Source organism: Thermobia domestica, chromosome 6, assembly GCF_964235325.1.
Source record: "Thermobia domestica chromosome 6, izTheDome1.hap1.1, whole genome shotgun sequence".
Lineage (NCBI taxonomy): Eukaryota > Metazoa > Arthropoda > Insecta > Zygentoma > Lepismatidae > Thermobia > Thermobia domestica.
In genome coordinates this window covers 252,012,726-252,028,196 of record NC_137459.1, presented here as the reverse complement: position 1 = coordinate 252,028,196, position 15,471 = coordinate 252,012,726, and the positions used below count along the sequence as shown (strand labels likewise).

At 35.1% G+C, this 15,471-nt stretch overlaps 1 protein-coding gene across 1 annotated transcript in view; it reads left to right on the top strand.

Annotated features, from left to right (window-relative positions):
- Positions 1-653: 653 nt before the first annotated feature.
- The window catches only part of LOC145688478 (EF-hand calcium-binding domain-containing protein 7-like), a 110,962-nt gene continuing 96,144 nt past the window's right edge, over positions 654-15,471 (top strand). The window contains exons 1-2 of the mRNA XM_081762764.1: positions 654-791; positions 8,432-8,559. Of these exons, the coding sequence (XP_081618890.1) occupies positions 8,454-8,559 (106 nt within the window). The 5' untranslated portion in view covers positions 654-791; positions 8,432-8,453. The remainder of the gene's footprint in view (positions 792-8,431; positions 8,560-15,471) is intronic.

Genomic DNA, 15,471 nt, shown 5'->3' with positions numbered 1-15,471 from the left:
TACACAAGATATACGGTATTTTAACTGAAAAAGACAGTATGCTAATCGTTATACAACATTTCGTCAAACAAAGTGTTACAAGCAATCAGGAAAACTACCATTAATATCAAATATTCAGATCATGTCTTGCCCCCCACTTTTAACGTCCATCCGCTGGCACTGTTTGGCAGGATATAACCATTCCTCTAGCCTCCTTGCTCGCCAACTTAAAATTCGGAAAATTTTGCGCACGGAAAGGGTTAACTATGCTGGTGGCACCCAAATATAGTAGATTTCAACAAAAATAAATATTGATTTTTAAAATACTTACTAAGGAGCAACATTCCCGCAATATTAGAATACCGATTTGCAACTGCAAACTTCAATTCTTCACTCCAGTCAATATCCATCATGGCATTAGAAGTTCCTTCCGCAACGGTTTGAGTCAAAGATATGCAAAATCTGCTTCCCGTTTTCATATGCTCCGCAATATTATGGAAGTCTGGTAAGGAATGAGTCCCTACAATTCATTCCCTTTTAAAATTAGTAGTTTTGATTTCTAAATATTTTTAAGAGTGTAGGACAAAATTATTTAAAATATGCATTTCTTCTTAACAAGATCAAGATAATAATGCTATTATCATTCGCCATGTTTTTTGGTAGCATTCTGGCGATCCTGCAAATGAATACGTCGAAATTTTTATAGATCTTGCTGGTAGCACTGCTGTCGTCTACCAACCATCATGGCCGCCAATATTGTTTACTAGGTGCCGGTGCTGTCATTAATGTTTTCTCAGTTTCTTACATATCAGGTAAGATTTTAGCATATATTAGCTTCTTTGGAGTTTCTGCAGTTTTTCCAGGGTTATAGTTAAGGAGCCGTACTTCCCATTTAGGGAAGGACGAGAAACGCCATACTTTCAGGCATTATTCATTGACTATCTAGGATGTTAAAAAGTTGGTAATAGACTGAGTTCTTGCCCTTGTACTTAGGGTGTTTAGGTAGTGCAACAGTAAGATGTATCCTCGTGCACGGGAGATGAGAAGTAGCTGTTCTTAACTATTACCCCGAAAATTTATGCACTGCATACTTAAAATATTGTTATCATTATTTCTTAATTGATTCTTCTTCAGGTTTGCTATTACCATAAATAACTTCGAGCTTTGTGACGTAGAACAGGTCCAGTATTTTCAGGCTGAGAAACGTGAATTATTTGTCATTTATGAGGAAATACAATGTCATTGTCTTAGAAAGTGTTTCTTAAAAAAGATCCTCGGTGCACATTCACTTTAAGAGGACTTTACCGTTGCGCGTTTAAATTCTGCGTCTTGGAAAGGGTTAAATTCCAAAGTTGGGCGTCCGTTTCCAGTAAAATGTTTAAAATTTACAGGAAAGATATGGATAGTTTGATCATTTGTGTGCTTGGTAAAATATAAGAATCTCGAAAAATCTATTTATTTGTTATATATAAGCGGTTAAAAACGGGACTTTACGGCGAGCGGAGGGAACTACTTGGCGCAAGGTAACCGAACAGTTGCATTGTGGGAAAGAAACGATCCTTTATGTTATCAACATGGCGAATGTACAAGGGCAATGAACTAACAGTTTAACATTTGTGAAGCAATACGTTGATAACGAGCAAAATCTTTAAAAGTTTGGGAAGAGCACGGATTAATGAACCTAATACCAAATTGCAGAAAGTATGCAAAGGAAATAACAGCGAAAAAACGCGGAGAAAGCGGACGCCCAACTTCGGAATAAATGCCCTTGGAAGTATACTTATGCCATAAAAACTACAGTGTAAAATACGCAAATGAACTTGTGCTAGGTGTCCGCCAAAAGCACGAATGCTATCTAACAGATTCAGGCAGCAGGGCCCGAGGGGTTGCGTCCATAGGAGCAGTTGCGTCAGTGATGATGTTTATGCGCGTGAACAAGGACTCGCTAAAAACACTACGTTAGGTGCCTTCTCTATCAACAGCTTAGTGTCCTCAAAAACAGTACCTTTTGCTTCCTACTTTTTCCAATGACGTTTCAAACCAACATGATGTTAACATTTAATTTAACTGTTTCTCTATTTTTTATATTTTCAATGCTTTCCTGCTTTCTGATCAATTAAGTAATCCATACCACTCCACATAACGTACTAACTCTTTTTCTTTACCAACATACGTTGTTATTAATCTCACAATCGAAATGTCACATGCATTTACTATCTTTGAATGATGGGAATTGATTTTCTCATTACACCATGATGTCTGACGGTAGATAACTCGGCTGATATTTAGTATCTCCCCCAATCTTGCACATATAAGATTTACAGTGTGTTACTTTACAGAATATAGCTGAGCTAGGGACAGCTAGCGAAGGGAGTTAGAAGCCCCCAGGGCCCTTGTACTTCTACCCTTTATCACAATTTAGATAAAAACAAGGTACTCGGTTCTGGAACCATGAAACAAGATGCGTAGTATTGTGTACAGGCCAGGGTTACCAGAAAAGTAGTCTGAAAATGAAAAAGAGAAACGGAGCTGAGCCCTCGTGTGAGTATTGGCAAAAGTAGGGAAAAGAAGGAAAAGGAAGAATGCTGAGAAGTCTCTCAAGAAATTGTATTATGGTGGATGCAATAAAAGGTATGATAGAAATATGAAAATGAAAGGGAAATTCAATGCTAAAAGATAAGCATGTTACACAAATTTTTTAGCAGTTGACTTCCGTTATTGATGGCCAGGGGTGCACCTCCCAAACTAAAAATGTCGTACCTGTTTTTAATAATATACGTGTTTGATTTACACGAGGCCATACTTACGGTACCCCCACCACTCTTTCGATTTCGGACCATCCAAAAAAGATTTCTGGGTGTGCACCTGGCAGAATATTTATTATTATTATTATATGGCATAAGTTGTTCGTCTAAAAAAAATCAGAACGGGTAGTTTAGGGTTGGTTCTACCTGGACAGTTTTCTATGAAACGACATCCATATTTCATAAAGATATGCATTTTGTTAATAGCGCTACACTGTGCGTAAGTGGTTTCTTTCGTTTTCTTTTCTTTCATCGATTTTCGCAAAAATCACTCAGGCGACTTTGTTCATATTTCATAATAACCTGATGATACGACATAACATATTTGTCCTGAATATATCCGGAAGGTATAATTTAGTCCGAATTTTTTTTTTTTTTCTGACAATTTTATTCATATTTCGTAAATAAATATTTGATGAAATAGCATTACTTACTTGCACTGAAAAAGCTTACGAGGGTAGTAGTTTAACTCTTGAGGCGAGTTTTTTCCGGACAATTAAAAAAAAAGTTTCATTAATAACTCTGTAATACAGGTTAAGTACTTTCTCACGAATGAATCCACAAGGGATAGTTTGCTGTTATTGATGAGTTTGTTTTTGGTAGATTTTCTCAGAAATGACTTAAGCGATTTTGTTCATATTTCATTAATAACCCTATAATGCTGCGTGAATAACTTCTTAATAAAACACCTACAAGGGGTAGTGTTTTGCTTAGTTTTTACAATTTTCCGAAATGCGACTTACATGAGTTTGTTGGTGTCTCATAAACAGATATTTGATTAATAACCCTCATATATGGCATAAGTCACTTCTCATAAAAATGTTCACTGTGGGTGGTTTCCGGAAGACATAATGTTGTTCGTATTTCATGTTTTGGTCAGGTGATGATTTACCTAGTTTAAGAAATTGAAGTGAGAAAGTTTAGAGCGGTGCCTTGTTTATTGTATAATGAGAAAATAATTACGGAAATATTCCCCTTAAAAGCTAGACCCGGGTTCGATTCCCGGCGGGAGCTCATTTGGTTCGGATTCCACGTTAATCAGTAGGTCCATGTCTCATATAGCCTCGCTGCTGAAAGGGACGCTAAACTAAAATCAACTCAACTCCCCTTAAAAGCGGAATTTCAGAAAATGCTAGTGCACGTGTCCACTTATTTTTATTAAGGAGTTTATATATGAAAGTTAATCTGCTTTAAGTTTAGATATCGTGAAATACTCTCATTTTGGCGTACATTTTCAACTCCTCCCTCCTCCACTTTAGCATACGCATTTTAACAACATGATAAAAACCCGGGTAGAGGACAGCACTATGATATATTGGAAAATTCATTTCAAAGAGTAAACAGTTAGAAACGTTGATCTGGATATGTAGAAAAAAATATAGGTTCCCCTTCTGCCTCTGTGGCGGAATTTTCGAAAACATTAGGGCAAGTTCACGTTTATTTTTAGTGAGGTGGTTACATCTCGATTATAATCGTAACTTGAGAGGCTTCTGAGATACTAAACATTTGGTCATAAATTTTGATTTTCCTATCCCCCTTAGGATGCACACTTCAGTCAAAATGACATGATAAAAACCCAGTCCAATGTAGGTCAATTTTCATCCTCGTAATGTAACATACAACGTCGATTTCATTTTTATAATGTACGTAAATTATACCAGATTACAATGTACAATACCATAAAACTCATCTAATTTGTAATTTGCAGAAATACGGAAAGAAAGCAAAAGTAAACAAGAACAAATTAAAAGGAAATATTCGAGGGAAAACGCGATTATTCCAAATTAATTGTCATTGCATTTCATTGCTTAGAAAAGATTACATTTCTTACATAATACAATCGGCCTTCAACATTAGCCAGGAAACAGACATGCTGGCAAAGCAGAAAATATAAAAAAATAACGAAACTGCAAACCTGAGGGAGAAATGCACGGAGATGATCTTTCCCATCGCTATGAAATCGATTTGTCATTATGCTGAGATATGGACGCTTCACCTCTTGAAGAACGCCGTACAAAGTTACAAATACGATTGACAACGTGCAACATTAAGCTTTTTGCCTCCAAAACCCATCACCGCAACAGCTCCGTGTTAGCGCTCATTCTGCTTGTTTTTGTATATCACCTAAAATGAAACCAAGACTCAGAAGAAGACATCTAACATGTAAAAGGACTAACTAGGAGTATTTTAGACATCGTTGGTTCCTTCAAAATATTGAAAAGATGGCCTCGTGGCCTTCCAAAAAGAGGGAAGTTTCGCCAAAACACGTCACCCTCGCAGAAGAGAAGAGAAGCTGCACTCGTTAGCCGACTACGATGCCGAGTTAATTAGAGGACTTTCCGTGTTACTTTGTGGACTAACCAAGTGCCCGCCACACAACTTCTTCCAATTTTGTTATTAGTAGAGTGTTTGTGTAAATTACTACAAACTGGAAGGGAGAAACTTATATCCATAAGCAGTGATCATTTATTGACACATCTGAGTCTATTGCAGTTTCTTTTACAGATGCCTACCAATTCTGCTCTCCCGCCTGAATGTTTGCTTTTAGGCTTAGTGTTGTCTTCAGTCCGACACTTATCAAAATTTTCCCAAATACTAAATTTCAAATTAGACTCATTTTAAAAGCAAAGGTACTCGCATTGAGCCTCACACACTACCTTTGCTATTAATAGATGTTTCATTTTACTTACATTTTCTCCATGAAATTTGTGTAGCTTTTATTTACCTGAAAAGCTTTCTAATAGCATAAGTATGGAAATACGTTCTAGATTTGTGGGTACTGAAACCTCATCTGGAAAAGAGCGTTTAGTGTATGTTGTGCCTCTAAGCCCAGGTAAGCCTCAGTAGCACAGGCGTACCACGATAGTGTAGCAGATCTAAGAAAGACCCAGAAGAAAATACTTTAGTCCCGTTTAGCCGAATTTGATGTGATCTTGTAGAACAGCCATTATGGGTTAGAATTAATAACAAATGAAGGTTAACTATGTTTCCCCTTTTCTTATTACCTTTGAAAAGAAGAAATTATCAAGATCGTCCTCCACTATACCTTCCAGCGTAGAGGTATCACTCTGTGCGGGACTGAGTGTCCCGTTTTTTGTTGTCGGAGGACTCGAAGACTGCCGCAACAAATTATTCTTGTCATAGACAGGTAGTATTTCCGTATGGATTTTTTGGCTAGAAGATCTTTCAACCACAAAAAACGTATTACAGCTTTCACATATTCTTTTAACACAGTAGCCCTTTTTACACTGTCTGCTTGTCCTCAAACCTCGGAGATATTGTTCAAAGCCTCAATACGAAGTAGGATGATCCTGTCACCTGTTGAAAACATTTGAAAGTTCTCATTGCTATTTGCTGTTTTCCACAGCAGTTTGTAACCTGTTTTATGAGTTTTCTTCTGTGAAGGACCAAGTAAGTGTTAGAACAAGGAAAAATATGTCAGAAGAAAGTGCAGTTTGAAAGGGATTTCTATAGGGATGTCGCCTTTAATCGATGTTACTTGATATCTATCTAGTAAAGATAATAAAGAAGGTTGTACTTATCGAAGACCGTTGAAGAATTGTGTGTTTGAAGATAGTAAATTACTTGTTGCAGATTTGAAAATAAAATTAATAAGATGTTAGAAAACGCGAGGGGAAGCGGCATAGCATAATGAAAGAATACAAATATTGGAAGACGAAAGAATGATTGTTGTAATGAAGTGTTCTGTATGAAATATAAATAAATTGCGGGAAAATATAACAAGTGGCTAGTTTTCAATAGCTAATTAATATTAGTGCGAACGCGAAATAAAAGCAGTGAGAGAAATAGCAAAAAAAGCATGTAATGAGAAGAAAAGCTTATTTTATGGATCTGTGAATACATAGTTCAGAAAATGCTAATAAAATGTTTGTGTGGCGTATTCTACTGTACGAGAGAGAGAAATGAATAACACGCAAAATTGATGAAAAACGATCAGAGGCTTCTAAAAAATGTGGGTGTGGTGAACAATGTAGAAAATTAGCTAGTTTAGCGGAATACCATTGAGAAAGTGCTGATAATACTAGGGAGGTGTGATCAAGATGATAAAAAAGTGTTTGGGAGATTATCGTAGAAGAAACTCTATCCCAGGGGACCTTTTAGAAGGTACGGTGGAAGGCAAAAGTGTGAGAAGATGAAAGAGGCTACACTAGATGGACAGACGAACCATAAATTAAAATCTAGAATGGTTGTCTTCTTAAAGGAGATTAAGTGATTTACCAAAGATATCCAAGACAGGTATTAAATCTCAAAGAAGGGGGAAATCATATTTTCTGTTACTCTGCATTTTCTGAAACATTTTACCCAACAGGGACTGGAATAGACAGGGAGTTGGATGAGTGGAAGTTAGGTCAGGATGACAAAGGAGACTGTAACATACATTTCCAATACTAAAACCTCTCTGTTCTATTTATCATTAAGATTTTTTTTTTTTTTAATGTCAGATTCCAAATAAAACTGTCATACATACAAAGGTCCGCTGTAAGGAAAAATGTAGGCACACCTACACAGTTTTTGAGCTTTTGAAACATATATTCGATAAGAAAGAAGAATCATTCCTTGTGAGAAAATTACATTCATTTATATTTTATAGGACCGAGTTACTCAGTTTTAGAAAATTTCTCGAATTGTGTTTGCGTTTTTTTTTTTTTTTTTTTTTTTTTTTTTTGCGTTGTTGTACATCATTTAGCCATAGAGGAACTTTATCATCCAAAAGAAGTTTAATACCGTACCACGTAGGACCATCTTATCGGAAGCTTTATGCTTACATGAGTGTATGCTTCTTCCCCAATCCGATGGCACACCAAATATTTGTGTGGCTTCTAGAGTTCGCCCACCTCGTCTATCTGATCAGATCATTAACCTTGTTTTGTTATCATTTGTTAACAGTTTACTGATGAAACTCGTATAGTAAGATGATCGTTTCCAAAGAGAGTAAGAGTAGTATTTCGTGACAAAGATAAGTGGTCTCAGTAGGAAGGGTGATTGGCATAAGAGGAATTCAAGCATATTGCCATTACGGAACTGTAATTCCGTTCCAGTAAATTTCGATTGCAGTATGAAGTGGCCATTCAGAGAGGGGTTCACTATATGTTATAATAATAATAATAAATGCCGTAATGTCGCACACAGACTTTGGTCAGACTCTGGGTAGCAAGGGAAAACCTTATACTATTCAAGCTTAAAGCAAAGGGATGGATTTTTATTAAATATCTAATATAACATTTTTTAAACAACGAGCTTATCACTGAAATTTTACGTAGAATTTAAGTTGATTTAACGGATGTACTCTAGAAATTTAATAAAATGAAGAAAATAATTGATCAGTAGAAGTGTCCACGGTATAAGATACAATAAGGAGCAATATAATAAAATGTATCTATAATGAAATATTAATGATTCTCGACATTTTGTTGCTTTTATTTTTTCAGTTTTTTTTTTTGTATGATTTCTTCCTACATAGCCACTATACTACTGACGATGTCTGTAGGACGGACAAAAATATAGCGATAGTAAAATATTTCCACGTCAACAATAACTAATATGTACTGCGCATGTGATAAGTTACTGTTTTTGAGTATTAACATGTTCACTATACGTTCATACACTGTATTATTTATTTATTTCAGGGTCATTTTCTAGAGCGAAAAAATGGATGCTCACGATGAGGTTGTGACTAAACGAAATAAAGCGGCATATTTGTGCGTGAAGTCGTCAGTAGGGGATGATTTAGTGACCCAAGGAGAATTGTATCAAGGTTTGTGTAACAAATTTGTAAAGTCGCTTTGTAATTATACTTTTTTGTCTGTTTTTTTTTTTTTCTGTTCCTTCTAGGCCAGTTTCTATTTATGTATCTCGAAATGTTACATCGTTATATTAATGTGAGTAAGAGTAAGTTTATCGATGTTATATTAACTTTAATACAGATATGGTGCTGCTCTAGTGCAGTCGCTAATGCGTAATTTCACCGGAAATGTACGATATATAGTTAAGATTTTTTGTATTTGTTGAACGTTACATTTAGGAAGTGAACTTGCCCACAACAAAAATTATACAAGTTCCTTTTGGAACTGATGCGCATTGAGCCACTTACTAATTTGCGTATCACTTACAGAGAACGCACGAGTTGAACTTAAATAATTCACATGTTTATGATTTAACTTGATTAACAACGATAGACCATTTACTGGGTATGTTTTACTTTTGTATATATATATATCATATCTTCTTACGCATGACTTAAAAATATTTTGCATTTTCTAACTTTATAACTTTGATGTGTAGTAGCTGAATATTAGTTGAGTCCATTGAGTTATAAAATTTATTGGTAAAGCCGTATAAATTGAGTTCGAACGCATTACTCTTGCTGGCATATTGTTGTGACAACAGTTTACTTCTACGGCGTTCATGTGACTGACTCTGTATTTTTAAAAGGAAAATGCTGATACTTTGTGCTGCCCAATGCTGTACTTGGACTATATATATATATATGTGTGTGTGTGTGTAACTTGCAATGAAATAACTATACTATACTTATTAAAAATGTACTTACCTATAAACGTCCTTTTATTTATTCAAGTGCATATGTCCGGCAAATGATTATTGCCATCCTCAACACAGGTTCTTTCAGGAAACAGTGCACAGATTCTAAATTTGTAAATCAGATGATGCCAAGGTTCTCTAGGTATAATTTAAATTTTGTCAATTTTCGTTGACCTGTTATGTTTAGAAGTGAAGTGAAATGCAATACAGGTGAGGAAAGAAATCAAAAAGGGTAAGAATTTCAAAGCAAGGTTGTATTAGTTACAAACCGCCAGCATTACAAAACACTGGTTAGTACAAAGGGATAGGAAAGTTACGAAGGTACAAGAAGAACTTAGTCGAAAGACTACTGCAAATACATAAATTATGGATTCAAGAAAAGGTATTCAACGGTGACGTAGTTCGTCAAGCAATAGTAGTTTTCTGAAATAACTTGCTGAGAATAGGAGTAACCATTTACCGAAACGTACACAACTGAACAAATCAAGGATGTTTTTGGATAAGTACAACTTTAGTAAGTATTTAGTATACGTCCCATGGAATCAAGTTGCAATATAATATCTTGTGGAGCATATTCGTACTAATATTATGAAGAAAGTAAGTCCGTGCTGGAGGTAATCTCAGAAACCATTTAGATTTAGGTAACTCTTTTATCTTTAAAAGGTACAAGTCCTCCAGATTGTTATACGGTTTCTGTCATCTCAAATTTTTGGTCTAGAGAGCTGATTAGTAGCTTATAACGTGAAGCAAATTACCGGTATGCGAAAAACATACTATTAAATAATTTCGTGATAACTTACCGTTTAATTGCCCGTTCTTTAATGGGGGTAACTTGCAAAGGTGATTCCTGGGTATCTCATGACTTTCAATAAATGTATTGATTTTGATACATGAAATAAGACCATACAATCCGCGACTTTAGAAAAATTCATCTGGCAATTTTGGAAATGAAGTTAAATCAACTGTAAAATTGTATTCAAAGAGCAGGAAATTATGCTAAACTCAGATGATACGAGTTGAAAGATACAAACAATGACAAGTTTCTTTGAGCATTGTGTTATCTCTAAAGATCTTTAGCCTCTAAGGTCACCAGGTCTCACGTCAGAGAATTATTTTCTATGGATATATCTCAAGGATTGAGTCTACAGAAGCAAGCCACACAGTATCCATGGCCTCCGGACAAATATCACAGCTAAAATGAACAATATTGATGTACGTGGCATCATAGTGAAACGGGCAAGATTGTGTGTTCAGGAGAAGAGAAGACATTATCAGTACATCTTAGAGCTGTAAATTATTTCTCCATAAATGACTTCTCTTTTACAGTTGATTATGTTAGTGTATTATTATTTATGCCAACAATGTATTATTTAAAAAGTGGGACATCCCACTGAAACATCCTGTATAATAACACTTTCCCCATTTACTTATACTGTACCACATATCTGTGCAAAGTATGTGTAGCGCAAAGCTTGTTCGTGTTGTTCCGTACAATAGCGTTACATGACTCTTCGTTTCAAATCTTTGTACTTTTGTTTATGGAAGATATCGTACCAAATGTTATGGTTTGTGTCTGATGAGTTTGTTTCAACAGTTAAGATTGGTAATAAGTAGTTCTTCATCCTGCTTCATAATTGACTGGCTAGTTAGATGAAGTAGTTCTAGTGCACAGATTAGATACTTTCAGTGCAGAAATTATTCAAGTGTGCGGGAAGTTAATATTTAGTATCATGTTCAGTTGTTTGGTGGAACAGATATATAGTCGTAGCCCATCGTTCAACACGTTATCTTTTAACTTTGTCATGCATTGTGAGAAATATATTACCATTGACTTTTGAGTTTTTTGTACTTGTACTCTATTTGTAAGCATACAGTAGAACAAAAGTGTACAAGCCCAGATAGCTCAATTAATCCAGTGTATCTCGTAACTGTGATATTTGACAGTTGTCACGGCTATGACGATACACATGATATATTGACAGTCATGAAGTATAAATATAGTGATTTGACATAAGGAATACGTACAATAGATTGATGATAGTAGGCACTTCTCAAGGCATTTGAATTGTGTATTATTTATATTCTGTTGCATAATATATTGTGTGAGTAGTGTAAGGAATTAGAAAGCAGTTACAAATGAAGTTTAAGTACGAGGGTTCAATAGTAAAACATGAAACCAGTGTTTGTCTTGAGGCTACCTGGTTAAGAATGTTGTACAAATATCTGTCACCAATACAGTTACAAACATGATTAGAATAGAATTAATGCTTAGAGACTGAAATTTTACATGAAATGACATTTTCTTGTTATCAGAGTGCCCTGAAAGGTTTAATTCCTTATGTTCCTGTTCTTTTTCACCACAAAACACGGAATTATTGTACATATAAAATCATAGTTATTCTTGTGCACATGAGAAAGGAAAGTAGCAGCCTATTCTCTAATATAAAAAGTTACATGAACTGTCTCACTGGCATAAAATCATGAATACTTCGGGTTAGTGTGGAAAGTTAGTGTGCTTACAGCTTTAGAAGAGATTAAAAAGGACCGGATGAAAAACTTTCCCATGTTGTTTAAATAGGCGTTTTCTTGTACATGAAATCTCATGTTTTAGATAATTGGATAATAAAGATTTCCAAGGTTTTTGAGGAATTGAAATATCTTTCGTATGTAATTTAAAGGCACACTTTCTGCACCCCATAACTTGAAAAGACTTTCGGTAGAACTACAATGATTAACTTTGCCATATTTGTAGCTTCCCGGAACTAACATTTTTAGTTTCTATGAAGTCTTAGACTGTAAACATTGATTACAAAATAACAATCAGTTGTTGTGTTTTTCAATATTCAGTTCTCTCTGTTCCTCCAGTTAAACGTCGCAAAATAGTAGTTAAAGCTAAGCGATGCTTCATTTAATAGTTATTACTCTAACTGCATGATATGAATATTGTTCTCGTGAAAGAAGAGAATCAAAATAATAGATAGAAATTCCAGTTCATCTTCTGGTTCGAGATTTCATCGAATTTTCACGTTTCATGATCTAGAAGTCAAAGAAATGATTTTTACTTTCGAGCGACGAAAGGAGAGAAGAAAGTATGGTGATTGTGAAGAAAAATCGATTTCGAAATTTCAACGGATTTACACGTTTCATGGCCCATAGATACCTAGAAAGAGATTTTTAGACATCCGTTCGTCTGTTCGTCCTGATGTACGCTCGTTCTAGAAGCCATACCGTTGAACGTATCGAGATCGATTTTTCAACTTACGGGTTTCATGTAATTCCCCAGAACGGTTTCTCGAATTTTCTTCCTATCCCCTAAAAATAAGAGTAGTATACTGAAGGGTGAAAATAAGAAAAAAATAAAAAAGAAAGATGCAATTTTCTCGAAAACGACTCTAATGATTTCGTTTATATTTCAAAAGTTAGTTTTTAATAACAATCTCTTAGCGTAATATAAGTAATTTCTCTGAAAAAAATCGAGAAGGGGTAGTTTACTCTTGAGAAGTGAGTTCCATCGGACGATTTTCTCAAAAACGACAGGCGATTTTGTTCATATTTCATAAGTAAATATTTCATTAATTACCTGACAGTATGGCATAACCTATTTGTCCTAAAAGAATGTACGAGGGATAGTTTACTCTTAAGGGTGAGGTTTATTTGTCTATTTATTTATTTATTTTTACTATTATTTTCTCAAAAATGAGTCAGGCGATTCTGTTTACGTGTTAGAAATAAATATATTGTTATCCTGCGATGCGGCATAACGCATTTGTCCTGAAAGAATGTACGAGAATTGGTATTCTTGGGGTGAGATTTTTCGGACAATTTTCTCAAAAGCAACTCAGACAATTTTGTTTATATTTCAAAATTAAATATTTAATTAATATCCCGATAATATGACATAACTCATTTGTCTTGTAAAAATTACGAGGGATAGTTTATTCTTGGGAGTAAGCTTTTTAAGACTAATTTCTCAAAAGGGACTCAGGTGATTTTGTTAATATTTTATTAATGTTAGTATAATATTGTATAAATCACTTTCATCAAAATATTCATAAGGATTAGTTTACTTCTGAGAGTGTTCTTTTGAGTTTTGTAAAATACGACTTACGCTATTTTGTTGCTATTTTAGAAACAAATATTTCACTAATAACCCTAATATATGACATGTAATTTGTTAAGAAAAAAATTACAAGGGATAATTTAGAAGCGGTGGGGGGATTTTCTTTGAGGTATGTTTTACGAAAATACGCAATAATTTGGATCGCATTGTACAGGAAAATGTTTCAATAACAACTGCAGATTTAGTTAAAGGAATTGGAATGAGACAACTTGGGTGCGATGTCCCGTACTTTTTATTGGATATACCAATCAATGTATCCATACCAGATTTTAAAATTAAATTTTTATAAGATTCCGTATAGTTTTTGTTCTTTCAAGTTTTCTTCCTATCCACAAAATTAAAGATAGTTTACAGGAGGGTGAAAATTGAAAATTGCTATTTTCTCGAGAACGAATCTAATGATTTTGTTTATATTTCATACATCAATATTTCATTAGCAATTCTGTAGTATTGTCTAAGTTATTTCTCTGGGAAAATCCAGGAAGGTTAGTTTAGCCTTGTGTGTGAGTATTTTCTCGGACGAATTTCTCAAAAATGACTCCGGCGATTTTCTTTATACTTCCTTCATGAACCCAATATATTACATAAGTTATCTCTTATGAAATAATTCACAAAGGGTAGCTTAATTTTAGGGTTTAAGGCTTCTTCGGACGAAGTTTTCTTAAAACGCCTTAAAATTTTGTTAGTATTTCACTAATAATTGTCCGAGTAATAACTGCAGTATTAGTGTAAGATATTGGACGGGAAATGTTTAGTGAACTTGAGCTAGGTTTCAGCTATCTTGATTAAAGTGTGAATGTTAAGCGGAGAAGGATTCAAAATTAATACGAAAATAGAGTATCTCACGAGCTCATCAAATTAGAAAGTGAAGACTAGGTATATAAACTACTCATTACAAATAAGCAGATACTTGACCCAGCGTTTTCCAAAATTCCAGTTTTAAGGGAAAGGGGAAGTTTCTTTGTTTTGCCACTACATTGAAATCGACATTGACTGTTGTTTATGAATGCATTACAGAAAACGGCTTACCTGTTTGAAATAGCTTTTGGAACATAGATTTTGGAACTACCTCAAGCTAGGTTTCCTTAGCGGGTTAGAGGAGTTCGAATTTATACAAAAAATAAAATACCTTATGGGATTTTATAATTAGACTTTCATTAAAATGCGTAACTTAAAGGGGAAGGCGTTCAAACATTTTCATAAACGTATTCTCCCCAGTAGAAGAATTTGCATTTCAGCTCGTATATGTATATTGATGATATCCCGCCCACCATTTCCATCCTCTTCTAAATTGCTGACTCCTCTTACAAGATATTATCAAACTTCTGTTAGCGATAATAACCTGGAAAGCAAAGTACGCATGGGTGCCCGAAGGGGAAGCTGCAGAGGTGTGAACCCCCCTATCTCATGAAAATGTATGCGTAATATAGCAAATACCAGACGTACTATAGCAACCATGGATATCCCCCACCCCTAGAAAATTTTCTTCGGGCACCACTGATAGTACGCAAATGTAATAAAGCTAATGATGTTATGTTTATAATATAGGGTGCGGTAGAAATCGTTAGACGATGTTTTTTTGAAAATTAAATATTTTAATGACCTTTTATGAACAAAAGTTTTACATGTCCAGAATGTACATACAAAAGCATTACATATGGTAACTACGTCTTGAAAATTATGTCAGTAAGGTGAGCATCATGGTTATTCAAACAGATCTCTGCACGTCGCCTCACAGCACTCACAGCTCGTTGACCCTGACCGTGTACAGCGGGGTTTGGTGGATTGCATGTTGAATGGATTCACGCAAATCCTGTAATGTTGCAGGTTTTGTTGCATACACTTGTTGTTTCAAGTATCCCCATAGGAAGAAGTCATGTCGATAGGTCGGTTGAGAGTGCAGGCCAAGGAACATTGCCGCGACCAGAGATAACCCGTCCTGGAAACATCCTCCCAAGAATGTGGATCGATGCAATTGCTGTGTGTGGCGTAGCCCCGTCTTGTTGG